This window comes from Salvelinus namaycush, chromosome 34 (assembly GCF_016432855.1).
Source record: "Salvelinus namaycush isolate Seneca chromosome 34, SaNama_1.0, whole genome shotgun sequence".
Classification (NCBI taxonomy): domain Eukaryota; kingdom Metazoa; phylum Chordata; class Actinopteri; order Salmoniformes; family Salmonidae; genus Salvelinus; species Salvelinus namaycush.
The window spans coordinates 140748-157974 of record NC_052340.1 but is presented as its reverse complement, the minus strand read 5'-3'; the positions used below and the strand labels follow the sequence as shown (position 1 = coordinate 157974).

Sequence of the window (17227 nt, the reverse complement as noted above, 5' to 3'; positions counted from 1 at the left end):
AGGCACACACCTATCTACAGTTGAAGTCAGAAGTTTACATACACTTAGGTTGGAGTCATTAAAACTCGTTTTTCAACCACTCCACAAATTCCTTGTTAACAAACTATAGTTTTGGCAAGTTGGTTAGGACATCTACTTTGTGCAAGACACAAGTAATTTTTCCAACAATTGTTTACAGACAGATTATTTCACTTATAATTCACTGGATCACAATTCCAGTGGGTCAAAAGTTTACATACACCAAGTTGACTGTGCCTTTAAACAGCTTGGGAAATTCCAGAAAATTATGTCATGGCTTTAGAAGCTTCTGATAGGTTAATTGACATAATTTGAGTCAATTGGAGGTGTACCTGTGGATGTATTTCAAGGCCTACCTGCAAACTCAGTGCCTCTTTGCTTGACATCATGGGAAAATCAAAAGAAATCAGCCAAGACCTCAGAAAAATTGTAGACCTCCACAAGTCTGGTTCATTCTTGGGAGCAATTTCCAAACACCTGAAGGTACCACGTTCATCTGTACAAACAATAGTACGCAAGTATAAACACCATGGGACCACGCAGCCGTCATACCACTCAGGAAGGAGACGGATTCTGTCTCTTAGAGATGAATATACTTTGGTGCGAAATGTGAAAATCAATCCCAGAACAACAGCAAAGGACCTTGTGAAGATGCTGGAGGAAACAGGTACAAACGTATCTATAACCACAGTAAAACGAGTCCTATATCGACATAACCTGAAAGGCCGCTCAGCAAGGAAGAAGCCACTGCTCCAAAACCGCCATAAAAAAGCCAGACCAGGTTCGCAACAGCACATTGCACAAAGATCATACTTTTAGTAGAAATGTCCTCTGGTCTGATGAAACAAATATAGAACTGTTTGGCCATAATGACCATCGTTATGTTTGGAGAAAAAAGGGGGAGGCCTGCAAGCCGAAGAACACCATCCCAACCGTGAAGCATCATGTTGTGGGGGTGCTTTGCTGCAGGAGGGACTGGTGCACTACACAAAATAGATGGCATCGGGTGGTAGGGAAATGATGTGGATATATTGAAGCAACATCTCAAGACATCAGTCAGGAAGTAAAATCTTGGTCGCAAATGGGTCTTCCAAATGGACAATGACGCCAAGCATACTTCCAAAGTTGTGGCAAAATCGCTTAAGGACAACAAAATCAAGGTATTGGAGTGGCCATCACAAAGCCCTGACCTCAATCCTATAGAAAATGTATGGGCAGAACTGAAAAAGCGTGTGCGAGCAAGGAGGCCTACAAACCTGACTCAGTTACACCAGCTCTGTCAGGAGGAATGGGCCAAAATTCACCCAACTTATTGTGGGAAGCTTGTGGAAGGCTACCCGAAATGTTTGACCCAAGTTAAACAATTTAAAGGCAATGCTACCAAATACTAATTGAGTGTATGTAAACTTCTGACCCACTGGGAATATGGTGAAAGAAATAAAAGCTGAAATAAATCATTCTCTCTAGTATTATTCTGACATTTCACATTCTCTAAATAAAGTGGTGATACTAACCTAAAACAGGGAATTTGTACTTTTATTAAATGTCAGGAATTGTAAAAAAAAAAAAAAAAAAAAAAAAAAAACGAAGTTTAAATGTATTTGGCTAATGTTTATGTAAACTTCCGACTTCAACTGTATATGATGTCCTACAGTTGAAAGTGCATGTCAGAGCAAAAACCAAGCCATGAGGTCTAAGGAATTGTCCGTAGAGCTCCGAGACAGGAATGTGTCAAGGCACAGATCTGGGGAAAGGTAGAAAAAATTCTGCAGCATCGAAGTTCCCCAAGAACACAGTGGCCTCCATCATTCTTAAATAGAAGACGTTTGGAGCTACCAAGAGTCTTCCTAGAGCTAGCCGCCCGGTCAAACTGAGCAATCACGGAAGGGCCTTGCTCAGGGAGGTGACCAAGAACCCGATGGTCTCTCTGACAGAGCTCCAGAGATCCTCTGTAGAGATGAGAGAACCTTCCAGAAGGACAACCATCTCTGCAGCACTCCACCAACCAGGCCTTTATGGTAGAGTGGCCAGACGGAAGCCACTCAGGCCAAAGAGTTATTTAATCCATTTTAGAATAAGGCTGTAACGTACGTTTTTTTAGAAAAAGTTAAGGGGTCTGAATACTTTCCGAATGCACTCAATGTTAAAAAGTGTGTGAGTATCCCGAACCTTTCCAACAGACAAAGAGCTATGAATGGATCAGAGGTTCACAAATCAAGGCCTTGATTGGCTCGGCAACAGTAACAAGAGGTGATGTGTAATGAATTTTTCTTTGGACACATGTTCTGTGTATGTTTGGTGGGACGTTGATGGAAAATTCTGCTAACCCACAGAAAACTGAAGACAATGTTTTTTCAACATTCCAATGAAAAAGGCACAATGTGTGAAATAATGAATTGAAATTATATGAGCGGAATATTAATTGATATGAATTGAAATATTGTATCTGAACCTCCCCCCGAAAAAAGAAAAAAAAAAGTACAGATGCCCTCGCAAGGTGAGGTAAATGAAATATATATTTTTTTACATACATTTATATACATACATTATTTTTTATTTATTATTTCACCTTTATTTAACCAGGTAAGCTAGTTGAGAACAAGTTCTCATTTACAACTGTGACCTGGCCAAGATAAAGCAAAGCAGTGCGACATTGACTGTACGCTTGTTTATTCCATAACACAATAGAAAAAAAAGTAAGTCTATATGCAGTGTGTGCAAATGGCGTGAGGAGGTAAGGCAATAATTAGGCCATAGTAGCAAGTAATTACAATTCAAGTAATTACAATTCAAAAAGATATTGAAACAATTTAGACAGAGCTGGTCATGGGTGCACCTCAGCCACGCTCAAGGTCCTAAACGATATCATAACCGCCATCGATAAGAGACATTACTGTGCAGCCGTATTCATCGACCTGGCCAAGGCTTTGACTGTCAATCACCACATTCTTATCGGCAGACTCAATAGACTTGGTTTCTCAAATGACTGCCTCGCCTGGTTCACCAACTACTCTCAGACAGAGTTCAGTGTGTTAAATCGGAGGGCCTGTTGTCCGGACCTCTGGCAGTCTCTATGGGGGTGCCACAGGGTTCAATTCTCGGGCCGACTCTCTTCTCTGTATACATCAATGATGTCACTCTTGCTGCTGGTGATTCTCTGATCCACCTCTACGCAGACGACACCATTCTGTATACTTCTGGCCCTTCTTTGGACACTGTGTTAACTAACCTCCAGACGAGCTTCAATGCCATACAACTCTCCTTCCGTGGCCTCCAACTGCTCTGAAATGCAAGTAAAACAAAACTCTTCAACCGATCGCTGGCCGCACCTGCCCCCCCGTCCAGCATCACTACTCTGGACGGTTCTGATTTAGAATATGTGGACAACTACAAATACCAAGGTGTCTGGCTAGACTGTAAACTCTCCTTCCAGACTCCCATTAAGCATCTCCAATCCAAAATGAAATCTAGAAATCGGCTTCCTATTTCGCAACAAAGCATCCTTCACTCATGCTGCCAAGCATACCCTCGTAAAACTGACTATCCTACCGATCCTCGATTTCGGCGATGTCATTTATAAAATAGCCTCCAACACTCTACTCAGCAAAATTGGATGCAGTCTATCACAGTCCCATCCGTTTCGTCACCAAAGCCCCATATACTACCCACCACTGCGACCTGTACTCTCTCATTGGCTGGCCCTCGCTTAATACTCGTCGTCAAACCCACTGGCTCCAGGTCATCTATAAGTCTTCGCTAGGTAAAGCCCAGACTTATCTCAGCTCACTGGTCACCATAGCAGCACCCACCCGTAGCACGTGCTCCAGCAGGTATATCTCACTGGTCACCCCCAAAGCCAATTCCTCCTTTGACTGGAACGAACTGCAAAAATCACTGAAGCTGGAGACTCATATCTCCCTCACTAGCTTTAAGCACCAGCTGTCGGAGCAGCTCACAGATCAATGTACATAGCCCATTTATTGATCTTGCTCCTTTGCACCCTAGTATCTCTACTTGCACATTCATCTTCTGCACATCTATCACTCCAGTGTTTAATTTGTATATTGTAATGACTTTGCCACCATGGCCTATTTATTGCCTTACCTCCCTTATCTTACCTCATTTTCACACATTGACTGTATGTTTGCTTATTCCATGTGTAACTCTGTGTTGTTGTATGTGTCGTACTGCTGTGTGCTGGCACATACACAATCCATGTCTGAATTATTTCAAGTCTTAAAAATCCTTCTTTAACCTGCCTCCTCCCCTTCATCTACACTGCCTGAAGTGGATTTAAGTGACATCAATAAGGGATCATCACTTTCACCTGGTCAGTCTGTCGTGTTTTGTATCCTCAGTGAATATTTCCACACTATGAGGTTGGAATAGTAGTGTGAAAACGATAAGGCCCTTTTAGTGTAAGAGCTTTTTTGAAAAGACTGACATTTCAGCCTGTTTTGATGGGATGGAGTTTTGGCCTGCCCTGGTGACATCACCAGACGTTAAAGGAGTTAATAGACCAATCTCCAAATCTCTCTGCCAATAACAGCTAGTTTTCCCCTCCCAACTGGCATCACATCCAGACAGTCCTAGCAAAATTCTTGCTCGAGAAATTGCTCTTTGCTAAGAAGCTATTTTTGAGCATTTTAATTGAAAAACAAATATTTCACAGTAAGATATTGAGAAAAAAACATCTGCATTGGACCTTTAATACCAACAATTGTGTCTGTATAATAATAAAATAACAAAGACATATAGTAAAGAGAAATTGAGTTGACGTGGTTGTGTGGGGCAAATAAATACATGAAATGACAACGGCCAGGTGGCAACAATACACTACAGGCTCTACAATATCACACATTTTTCTCAGTGTGTCTCTCTCAAACATTAACACAAACCTATAAAAAGTTGCTCACGCCACTAGCCCCTCCCCAGCTGCTCCGTGAAAAAGTGCTGACCCCGAGTGAACCCTGTTGCCATAGAAACCACCAAGAGGAAGGGGAAAGACAGACAGACTGCTGTTTAGAGCGTTGTTAGAGGTGAAGAGCATCACATATATGGAAAATAAAAAATAAGCATAGAAAGAAATATGGCTGGTTTAATACATCACTTAAAATGTCTTCCTTTACACAAACATTTACCCATGCGTACAAACACGAGTAGACAATCATGAGCAGTGAGTAGACATTTACCTTATGTATTTACCTGACCTAGTTTTGTCCTGCTCCTGAGCCACGTTTGAATGTGTGCAAAGATACTGGACAGATTTTTAATTTGATGACTCTGTTGTGTCGCATCGAATTTTCCTGCGCAGCATGAAATGCTAACTTCTACTGTATTCAAGGTTTAAAAAGGATTCTGTAGTTTATCATTTCCACTTAAAAATGTCAGACTTGATTTTCCCTAACGAAAAATGTATTAGCCCCAACACAAATGTCCATTCATTATTATCCACCTAAAAATTCAAATCAAATTCACATTTCTTGTTGCTGCAGGATTACTTTCCTGCTGCGAGAACCTGTTCAAATGAAGATAGCACGTCTGTATTTTCTGTTCATGAGTAAGAGAAGTCACACACACACAAAGACACACAAGTAATCTGACAGGGACTCTCCTCTATCATACACACACACCTGGCGATGCATTCAGACACAAAGATGCTTTGAATAATGACTTTACCATTTGTCCTGGCGGACGAAGAGCCATAGAGAAGAGAAGGAGTCTCCTGTTCCCTGTCGCTGAACACAGAGTCCTAAATGGCACCCTATTCCCTACATAGTTCACTACTTTTGAGGGCTCTGGTCAAACGTAGTGCACTATGAAAGGAATAGGGTGCCATTTAGGATGCATGGTGTGGCAGTCCCGAGCACTGGTGGCCGAGCCCTGCGGCTGATTTTATTAAGCACATGAAAAACAATAATAATCTCTCTCACTCTCTCTTTCTGCATCTCTATCCATCCCTCCCTCTAATTCTCTTAGTCTTTTAATGCCTTTTTCTCCCCCTCTCCACCTTTCTCTCCCTCGACCCGACGCTCAATCTCTCACACACACAGTTCTGCTCGTCATCCCTTTCTCTTTATCTCTCCCTCACCTCATGCAAAGCCATGATTCAAACACGACATTGGCATAGTCACCTCTGTAATAGGTAGAAAACAGTGCAACTGAATGAGGCCACGCAATGACATGAAATGTTGCGTTTTAATTAACTCCAAAGTGCCTCAGCAGGGTTTTCGATATACAAATGGATACACACACAGACTGCTACCTAAGTCACGCAGGACAGGCAAATTAAATGCTTGAGAACTGATTATCCCCTATCCATAATCTTTTTACTCACCACTCTGAGATCCCCGGGCCTGAGCAAACTGTGATCTCATTCTCCCTCCCTCAGTTTCTCCCCCTCTATATCTCTCGTCTATGTTCTCCTCTCTTTCCCTCCATCTCATGCTACCTTTTTTGACACTCACTCGCTCCCTTTCTCCTATTTCCAGAATAAGAACAGAACAGTAAACTGTGCATGTGAGTGTGTGCTCATAAATCGGTGTGTGTGTTAATATGTGTGTCCATGGGATTACATGTGACTCCAAGTTAATAGCAGCAGCGGTGAGGGATATTAACTCTCCATAGTGTGGTGGTGATTGACATTGACTCAGCCTCTGAACCCACCGCAAAGCTGGGAGGTTTAGGGCCTCCATGTAGTTGTAAAATAGGTCAGGAGCACTAATCCAGCAGCAGCACAGGATTTATCATTGTTCTAGCACTGAGTGAGCACTAATCCAGCAGCAGCACAGGATTTACCATTGTTCTAGCACTGAGTGAGCACTAATCCAGCAGCAGCACAGGATTTACCATTGTTCTAGCACTGAGTGAGCACTAATCCAGCAGCAGCACAGGTTTTACCATTGTTCTAGCACTGAGTGAGCACTAATCCAGCAGCAGCACAGGATTTACCATTGTTCTAGCACTGAGTGAGCACTAATCCAGCAGCAGTACAGGATTTACCATTGATCTAGCACTGAGTGAGCACTAATCCAGCAGCAGCACAGGTTTTACCATTGTTCTAGCACTGAGTGAGCACTAATCCAGCAGCAGCACAGGATTTACCATTGATCTAGCACTGAGTGAGCACTAATCCAGCAGCAGCACAGGTTTTACCATTGTTCTAGCACTGAGTGAGCACTAATCCAGCAGCAGCACAGGATTTACCATTGATCTAGCACTGAGTGAGCACTAATCCAGCAGCAGCACAGGATTTATCATTGTTCTAGCACTGAGTGAGCACTAATCCAGCAGCAGTACAGGATTTACCATTGTTCTAGCACTGAGTGAGCACTAATCCAGCAGCAGTACAGGATTTACCATTGTTCTAGCACTGAGTGAGCACTAATCCAGCAGCAGTACAGGATTTACCATTGTTCTAGCACTGAGTGAGCACTAATCCAGCAGCAGCACAGAATTTACCATTGTTCTAGCACTGAGTGAGCACTAATCCAGCAGTAGTACAGGCCATAAAAAACGGATTATATTACATAGATGGGATGTCTGTTTTGATTGTCTTGTTCCGTCCCATGTATATCGTTTTTCTTCGTACATATATATATATTTTTTTAACTCAATTTCCATCTACGGACTGATCATACTCTCCTGCAACCCGCCTCACCCAATGTGGTATGGATCTGTTATTTTCTATACTTTAGAACCGGAACCCCCATCAGAAGATAGCCAGCTAACTAGCTACTAGCTTGTAGTCAGTAAGCCACTGCTAGCGGTCTTCACCGTTAACTAGGACATCTGCCAGCCTCAGGCCGGTCAATTCCTGCCAGTCTGCACAGCGCGATATCAACCCAGAGCATATCGGACTGCTTTTCTCTACCACATCTCCGGATTCCTAAGCTCAGAACCTTTACTCTGGATTATCGAAGCTAGCTAGCTGCTATCCGAGTGGCTACTCCTGGCTAACGTCTCTGTGCCGAAGCAAGCACCAGTTAGCCTGGAAATAGCCTCGAGCTAGGCGAAGAGATCCATCAGACAATTCCTGGGCTTCAATACCTCTTTTGCCAATTGGCCTGGACCATTTGCTGCCAACACGGAGCCCCGCCGATCCATTTAGACTGGTCTGCCGATGAAACCGTCCGAGGGGGTTTCAACAGGCTCTCCCGTTGCGACGTCCCCCTGAGACCCATCTGCTAGCCTGCTAGCTGTCTGAATCGCCGTGCCTCCAGCTCGCCTAGCTACTCACTGGACCCTATGATCACTCAGCTACACATGCCTCTCCCTAATGTCAATATGCCTTGGCCATTGCTGTTTTGGTTAGTGATTTTTGTCTTATTCCACTGTAGAGCCTCCAGCCCTGCTCAATATGCCTTAGCTAGCCCTTTTGTTCCTCCCCCCCACACATGCAGTGACCTCACCTGGCTTAAATGGTCTGCTCCTTTTACTCTCTGTTCCGGACGCACTAGACGACCAGTTCTTATAGCCTTTAGTCGTACTCTTATCCAACTCCTCCTCTGTTCCTCTGGTGATGTAGAGGTTAACCCCTGCAGCCCCCAGCATCAATCCTATTCCCGAGGCGCTCTCATTTGTTGACTTCTGTAACCGTAAAAGCCTTGGTTTCACGCATGTTAACATTAGAAGCCAACCCGGATGTCCTAGCCGTGTCTGAATCCAGCACTGAGTGAGCAGAGAAAATCCTGAAATTTCCATCCCTAACTATAACATTTTCGACAAGATAGAACTGCCAAAGGGGGCGGAGTTAGCCTGCAGAGTTCTGTCATACTATCCATTTCTGTGCCCAAACAATTTGAGCTTATACTTTTAAAAATCCACCTTTCCAGAAACAAGTATCTCACCGTTACCGCTTGTTATAGACCCCCTTCAGTCCCCAGCTGTGCCCTGGACACCATATGTGAATTGATCGCCTCCCAACTTTCTTCAGAGTTCGTACTGTTAAGTGACCTAAACTGGGACATGCTTAACACCCCGGCCTTCCTACAATCTAAGATAGATGCCCTCAATCTCATACAAATTATCAAGGAACCTACAAGGTACAACACTAAATCCGTAACCATGGGCACCCTCTTAGATATCATCCTGACCAACTTGCCCTCTAAATACACCTCTGCTAAATTCAACCAGGATCTCAGCAATCACTGCCTCATTGCCCGCGTGCGTATTGGGTCCGCGGTCAAATGACCACCCCTCATCACTGTCAAACGCTCCCTAAAACACTTCAGCGAGCAGGCCTTTCTAATCGACCAGGCCTGAGTATCCTGGAAGGATATTGACCTCATCCCATCAGTAGAGGATGCCTGGTTATTCTTTAAAAGTGCTTTCCTCTCCATCTTAAATAAGCGTGCTCCATTCAAAAAATGTAGAACTAAGAACAGATATAGTAGTCCTTGGTTCACCCCAGACTTGACTGCCCTTGACCAGGTGTTCTGCATTAGTATCGAATAGCCCTCGCGATATGCAACTTTTCAGGGAAGTCAGAAACCAATAAACTCATTCAGTTAGGAAAGCTAAGGCTAGCTTTTACAAACAGAAATGTGCCAAAAAGTTTTGGGACACTGTAAAGTCCATGGAGAATAAGAACACCTCCTCCCAGCTGCCCACTGCACTGAGGATAGGAAAAATACTGTCACCACCGATAAATCTACAATGATTGAAAATTTCAATAAGCATTATTCCATGGCTGGCCATGCTTTCCACCTGGCTACCCCTACCCCAGCCAACATCTCAGCACCCCCTGCAGCAACTTGCCCACCCATGCTTCTCCTTCACCCAAATCCAGACAGCTGATGTCCTGAAAGAGCTGCAAAATCTGGATCCCTACAAATCAGCTGGGCTAGACAATCTGGACCCTGTCTTTCTAAAATTATCCACCAAAATTTTTGCAACCCCTATTACTAGCCTATTCAACTTATCTTTCGTATCATCTGAGATACCCAAAGATTGGAAAGCTGCCACGGTCATCCCCCTCTTCAAAGGGGGAGACACTCTAGAGCCAAACTGTTATAGACCTACAGTATATCTGTTATACACTGAAAAGAAATATGGAATTTTATTGAAATTATTGTATAATGAGAAAGGAAGTTGGAAGCAGTTTAACCTTTTAAAGTGTTTTATAGCAATACACAAGTAATACAAAGATGGTTCTATGAGGCTTGTGTGTAAAAGCCCACGTTTTCTTTTTGCGATGCATTCAAATGCATTGAAATCCGTAAACTGTAGTTGGTGTGATTGTATATGTAACAAAACTGTTAAGGATTTTCCTAAATGTATCAGTTACGAACTTTTCAAAACATAAACGCTGTGAAAAATAAGTGAAATATATATCTGTTACAGACCTATAAGCTCCGCCTTATCGCAGCTCACTGGTCACCATAGCAACACCCACCCGTAGCACGCTCTCCAGCGGGTATATCTCACTGGTCATCCCCAAAGCCAACACTTCCTTTGGCCGCCTTTCCTTCCAGTTTTCTGCTGCCAATGACTGGAACGAATTGCAAAAAGCTCTGAAGCTGGAGTCTTATATCTCCCTCTCTAACTTTAAGCATCAACTGTCAGAGCAGCTTACCGATCACTGTACACAGCCAATCTGTAAATAGCACACCCAACTACCTCATCCCCATATTATTACTTACCCACTTGCTCTTTTGCACCCCAGTATCTCTATCTATCACTCCAGTATTAATGCTAAATTGTAATTATTTTGCCTCTATGGCCTATTTATTGCCTACCTCCCTACTCTTCTACATTTGCACACACTGTACATAGATTTTTCTATTTTTCTTTTCTATTGTGTTATTGACTGTACGTTTGTTTATGTGTAACTCTGTTTTGTTGTTTTTGTCACACTGCTTTGCTTTATATTGGCCAGGTCACAGTTGTAAATGAGAACTTGTTCTGAACTGGCCTTTGAATAAAAAAACATAAACTCTCCAAAATCTTCAATACATTTTTACCTCGACTCTGCTGGGTCACTCTGTGAATGACACATTGACTACCCATGGGTGGTGAATATGAACACTAGCATACTTCTTAAAATTGGGTCATGTATTGGCGTGCATTCTAAGTAATATGCTAGTATGGATATTGGATCGTAGTCCATGTTTCTCAGCCTAACCTCAACCTTTCTCATCTCACGCCCGTCACACACAAATTGTTCAGACATCTTCTGGTTCTGTCCACACTTCGCAACTACCCTTCTTTCAATCCCTTTGCCCCTCTTCGTTTGTCCCTGAAACCATCCATCTCCATCTCCCTCATCATCTACCCCTGTCCCCTATGCCCTATCCTCCCTGATTCCTCACCAAGTGATATGGCCAGAAAAATAACTATTGAGCAGTAATTGGGTTCTATGGCCTATATAAATAGAGCCCAGAGTTCTCTCTGGTCAGGTCACACGGACCTGTCACAACACCAAAGGACAACAAATAGAACTCAGGCAACACATCTGCATAGATCCACACTCCCAGTCACACATACCAAGACAAGAAGAGGACACATGAACTTGTGGTTTATTACATTAGCACTTTTAATACATTAGCACTTTGTGGACTCTCTCCCCAAAAATGTTTTGTTGTAACCTCAATGCAATTCTGATTGTTTGTCATTCTGAATCAAGCAGTTGTTAGCTATTACCAATGTGTACCTCTTGGCCTGTGCTGTGAGTTGGTTAAAACATAATAATAATATAGCAACTGTTTTCCAAAGACACCTACAGTAGAACATGCATCCTTGTTCCAAAGACACCTACAGTAGTACATCCATCCTTGTTCCAAAGACACCTACAGTAGTACATCCATCCTTGTTCCAAAGACACCTACAGTAGAACATGCATCCTTGTTCCAAAGACACCTACAGTAGTACATCCATCCTTGTTCCAAAGACACCTACAGTAGTACATCCATCCTTGTTCCAAAGACACCTACAGTAGTACATGCATCCTTGTTCCAAAGACACCTACAGTAGTACATCCATCCTTGTTCCAAAGACACCTACAGTAGTACATGCATCCTTGTTCCAAAGACACCTACAGTAGAACATGCATCCTTGTTCCAAAGACACCTACAGTAGTACATCCATCCTTGTTCCAAAGACACCTACAGTAGCTCATGCATACTTTTTCTGTATTGGGTGGCCCCAGCAGGAATCGAAAATACAATCCTGGCTTTGCAAGCGCCATGTTCTACCAACTGAGCCTCAAAGGACGGCATGATATGGGTTGTTTGACTGGTTCATCTATCCAGGCCTGCAGGTGCAGACTACTCCACTGATGTGGAAAAGCAGTGAAGCACTCCCTGATCAGATTGACTACGGACAAATAAGACGGATGCTGCTCTGGACACACACGGATGGAGGGAGGGAGGAGGGAAGAGCTATGAAAAAGAGGGAGGATGAAAAAGAGGGACAGGAGGGATGGAAAAGAGAGCAGGAGGGAAGGGACAGAGGTGAAAGGGGGAGGAAGGGAGGGTAATAATCTCTGAGGTTCAGAGTCTGCATCCTTTTATCTTCCCAGCCATAAACAACACAAATGGGACCGAGAGACCGATTAAAAATCCACAGAGACCAGACACAAACACAGAGACAAAGACAGCTAACCTATTCCCCCAGTACATGCGCACACATCTAATATGCAAATAGTCTCAAGTCGACAGAGAAGAGGACAGGAAAATAAAACAGGAAGAAGGGAGGAAAGTAGGTCAGCTTCCTGAGAGAGAGCGAGCACTCTGCTCCACTACACACACACACACACACACACACACACACACACACACACACACACACACACACACACACACACACACACACACACACACACACACACACACACACACACACACACACACACACTACTATAGAAACAGATGTACCCGGTTGGGGGTCTAGAGCGGTAGGGTGAGGATCTAGTGGTCCACACCAGGCTTCTGGTGTGGACCACTAGATACATTAGTGGTATCTAGATACCACTAAATACTAAATCTAGATACAACTAAATACATTTTTTGTATTTATTTAACATACCATCCTCCAATGCATCCTTCAGTCCTTCCTTAAAGTAATCACTAATCTAACACGATTGGATAGGTGGGCGCAAGGATATCACGCCATAGCTTCCACCAATCCGCTCATGCCCGTAAGATCAGTGATTACTGCAAGGAAGGGAGGAATAGCACATCAAATAATTATGCCTGCTCAGCTACAGGTCTGCAGCAGAAGCAGCACCTGCCTTTACAAAAAAAAACTTGAAATGTGCAGTTTCAAATGTGAAATGGCTGTTTTCACATGTTGAGCTTTAATTTCACGTGAAACCATACTTTCACGTGTATTAAATAGAGTTGACACCACCGTTTCTCGTGCGAGGAGAATAACATGTCGTTTTCACCTGACACGTGAATTGTAGTTTGGCATGTGAAATCACAAGTTCACATGTGAAAATCTAACTTTCGAATGTGGAATTGTAAGTTCACATGTGGGGGTGAAATAGTGTTATTCCCCTCACATGTGAAAAGGTTGTGTTAACATGTTGCAGTAGAAATGTTCCCACATGTGGAACTGCAATTCTTTAATGCCATTCTGTAAAAAGGTTACTTTTTACCTGAGTAATAATTCAAGTGCATTCTTTTTATTTCTGAGCCATCCACTTCATTATTATTGTATTCCTCCATGGTGTTACATTGATATACAGATACAGTGCATTTGGAAAGTATTCAGACCCCTTGACTTTTTCCACATTTTGTTATGTTACAGCCTTATTCTAAAATGGATTCAATTGGTTTTTTCCCCTCATCAATCTACACACAGTACCCCAGCAAATTTATAAAATAAAAAAAACGGAAATATTACATTTACATAAGTATTCAGACCCTTTACTCAGTACTTTGCTGACGCACCTTTGGCAGCGATTACAGGCTTGAGTCTTCTTGGGTATGACGCTACAAGCTTGGCACACCTGTATTTGGGGAGTTTCTCCCATTCTTCTCTGCAGATCCTCTCAAGCTCTGTCAGGCTGGATAGGGAGCTTTGCTGCACAGCTATTTTCAGGTATCTCCAGAGATGTTCGATTGGGTTCAAGTCCGGGCTCTGGCTGGGCCCCTAAAGGACATTTAGAGACTTGTCCCGAAGCCACTCCTGCGTTGTCTAGGCTGTGTGCTTTTGGTCATTGTCCTGTTTGAAGGTAAACCTTTGCCCCAGTCAGAGGTCCTGAGCACTCTGCAGCAGGTTTTCATCAAGGATCTCTCTGTACTTTGCTCCATTCATATTTCTCTCGATCCTGACTAGTCTCCCAGTCCCTGCCACTGAGAAACATCCCCACAGCATGATGCTGCCACCACCATGCTTCATCGTAGGAATAGTGCCAGGTTTCCTTCAGACGTGACGCTTTGCATTTCAGGCCAAAGAGTTCAATCTTGTTTCTCATGGTCTGAGTACTTTAGGTGCCTTTTGGCAACTCCAAGCGGGCTGTCATGTGCCTTTTACTGAGGAGTTGCTTCCGTCTAGCCACTCTACCATAAAGGCCTGATTGGGGGAGTGTTGCAGAGATGGTTGTCCTTCTGGATGGTTCTCCCATCTCCACAGAGGAACTCTAGAGCTCTGTCAGAGTGACCATTGGGTTCTTGGTCACCTCCCTGACCAAGACCCTTCTCCCCCGATTGCTCAGTTTGGCGTTTGGCCAGGTGGTCAGCTCTAGGAAGAGTCTTGGTGGTTCCAAACTTCTTCCACTTAAGAATGATGGAGGCCACTGTGTTCTTGGGTACCTTCAATGCTGCAGAAACGTTTACCCTTCCCCAGATCTGTGCCTCGACACAATCCGGTCTCGGAGCTCTAAGGACAATTCCTTCGACCTCATGGCTTGGTTTTTGCTCTGACATGCACTGTCAACTGTGAGACAATATATAGATAGGTGCGTGCCTTTCCAAATCATGTCCAATCAATTGAATTTACCACAAGAGGACTACAATCAAGTTGTAGAAACATCTGAATGATGATCAATGGAAACAGGATGCACCTGAGCTCAAATTTGAGCCTCATAGCAAAGGGTCGGAAAACGTATTTAAGAAAGGTATCTGTTTTATATTTTTAATACATTTCCAAAAAGTCTAAAAAACAGTTTTTGCTTTGTAATTATGGGGGTATTGTGTGTAGATTGATGAGGATTTTTTATTTATTTAATACATTTTAGAATAAGTCTGTAACGTAACAAAATGTGGAAAAAGTCAAGGGGTCTGAATACTTTCCGAATGCACTGTACACTGCTGGGTAGAAGGAGGATGAAACCATACCACTTGCTGACCACACTTTGTCTAGCCTGTGTGTATGTCTGTGTGTGTCTTGGTATCAACCATGAATAGGGTAATCCCAATCCCTGTCCACAATATTTCCAAGTCCAATTTACTAGATGCTACAAAGTAGCCATAAACACATATCACAAAATGTATTTTATCTTTCTCCAACACATTCAAGCTAAGCTCTCTCACACACACACACACACACACACACACACACACACACACACACACACACACACACACACACACACAGTAATGAAGGATGAATTTATGAGGGCAAGGAGATTAAACCTCATTTTCTATTGATCACAAAAGAGAAACCTTCTCCATGGTCCCTTTCCAGTCTCCATTTTCAATAAAAACTAAGGAATTGGGAATGGACAATATCAAGTTCATCCTCTTCCAAGCATTTTTTTTTTTGACTACTGTTAAATCAGTCTCTACAGAGCACGGAACAGTAAAATCCACCAGCTCAGACAGACAATACCCTCAGTAAATCAGAGTATGGGGAGAACTAGGATGTCCACTAGATAGCACAGTCAAAGACAAAATTCTTAAAACTTAATGAAAACAAAAATCAGCTTTTTAGTATTAAGGTTAGGCTTAGGCATAAGGTTAGCACTGTGGTTACGGTTAGGTTTACAATCACATGTTAAGAAGATCAATTGTAGAATAAGCAGGGTGTTTGTGTTTATGACTTTGTGGCTGTGGTAACTAGTGACAACCGAGGACTACTGTCTCGTGTGCATGATGGAGTTGCCCTGTAAACTATCGAATTTAGGAAAATTCCACAAAGTTTCGTTATTTCGTAAAACCCTTTTTACGCTCGAAATTGATCACAACGGACGGCCGCTCTTCTGAGAAAACGCAAAGCCGTGCGCTTAACTCACCATTAAAAGCTGTCGATTGACCCGTTTTTCCCTCTAGCCTCCCCAAAGCATAGTCTGTTTTTTAGGGGGTGGGAAGGGAGACCTCGGAAACCATCAACACTTCCTATGTGGCATTAACAGAAAAGCAAGCGTTTGGAACAACTCCGTCCCTCATACAAAAATCTGACTTCCAACCGCACCACTGCCCCCCCACCCAGTATCCTCAGTGATGCCAATAACCGGGGTCCTCCATTTCCAAAATGGACGCTCTTGATATATGAAATAAACTACAATCTATCCCATTTGATCAGATCGGATTACATATTTGTAGTCTATTCAAAACACTGGTGGGAAAGCGATTTACTGTATTTTAGCAATGCGTAAAGGCGCTCTAAAAAGTCCTAGGCTATCAAGTGACATTGACAGGAGAAGCGGGGCGCAGAGAATGAGTACGGGAATGTAAAATCTCTATCTACCCAACAGTATCAATAACAGGAAAGATAAATACACCACTTCTACGCCCCGTATTTATATGGAAGAGCAGCAAAGTAAGTTACTTTGCACAATGGTCTTACCCGAAATCATCGTCCATAGATTTGAAGAAAAATGTATAGTTGGGTTTATTGAGGGCATTTTTGAAGTCGGCAAGAGTAACCCTGTCGGCAGCGATGGGCAACTTGACCAGGTACGGAGTTTCCTGGTCGTCCAAATGATAGATAATTTTGGTCTCCCCCATGGCGAACCGCTGGGGAGGGTAAATCCGGTTACATCCAGCCCCGTGTCCGCTCTCTCCCTCCCTGGCGTTGGATATTCCACAGTGTCTCCTCTAGCCTGTTTCCCGGCTGTTGTCAACTCTTCGCTCCACTTCGTGAGGCGGACCCTGCACGACGCCAACTGCGGACAGATGTGTCCAAATAAAACACGTAAAAACGTGGTATTATTTTTGTTCGTTGCAGTCTCTCATCACAAAATAACGGAATTGGGTTCATTTGCCCCTGTTATGCGCCTCGGATTGCGCTCTACATCGGCGGACACCGCTTTCCCTGCTCG

At 43.3% G+C, this 17227-nt stretch overlaps 1 protein-coding gene across 1 annotated transcript in view; it reads right to left on the bottom strand.

Moving 5' to 3' along the window:
* LOC120029025 (segment polarity protein dishevelled homolog DVL-3-like) overlaps positions 1-17227 on the bottom strand; it is a 50074-nt gene extending 32847 nt beyond the window's left edge. The window contains exon 1 of the mRNA XM_038974310.1: positions 16753-17227. Within this exon, the coding sequence (XP_038830238.1) occupies positions 16753-16913 (161 nt within the window). The 5' untranslated portion in view covers positions 16914-17227. The remainder of the gene's footprint in view (positions 1-16752) is intronic.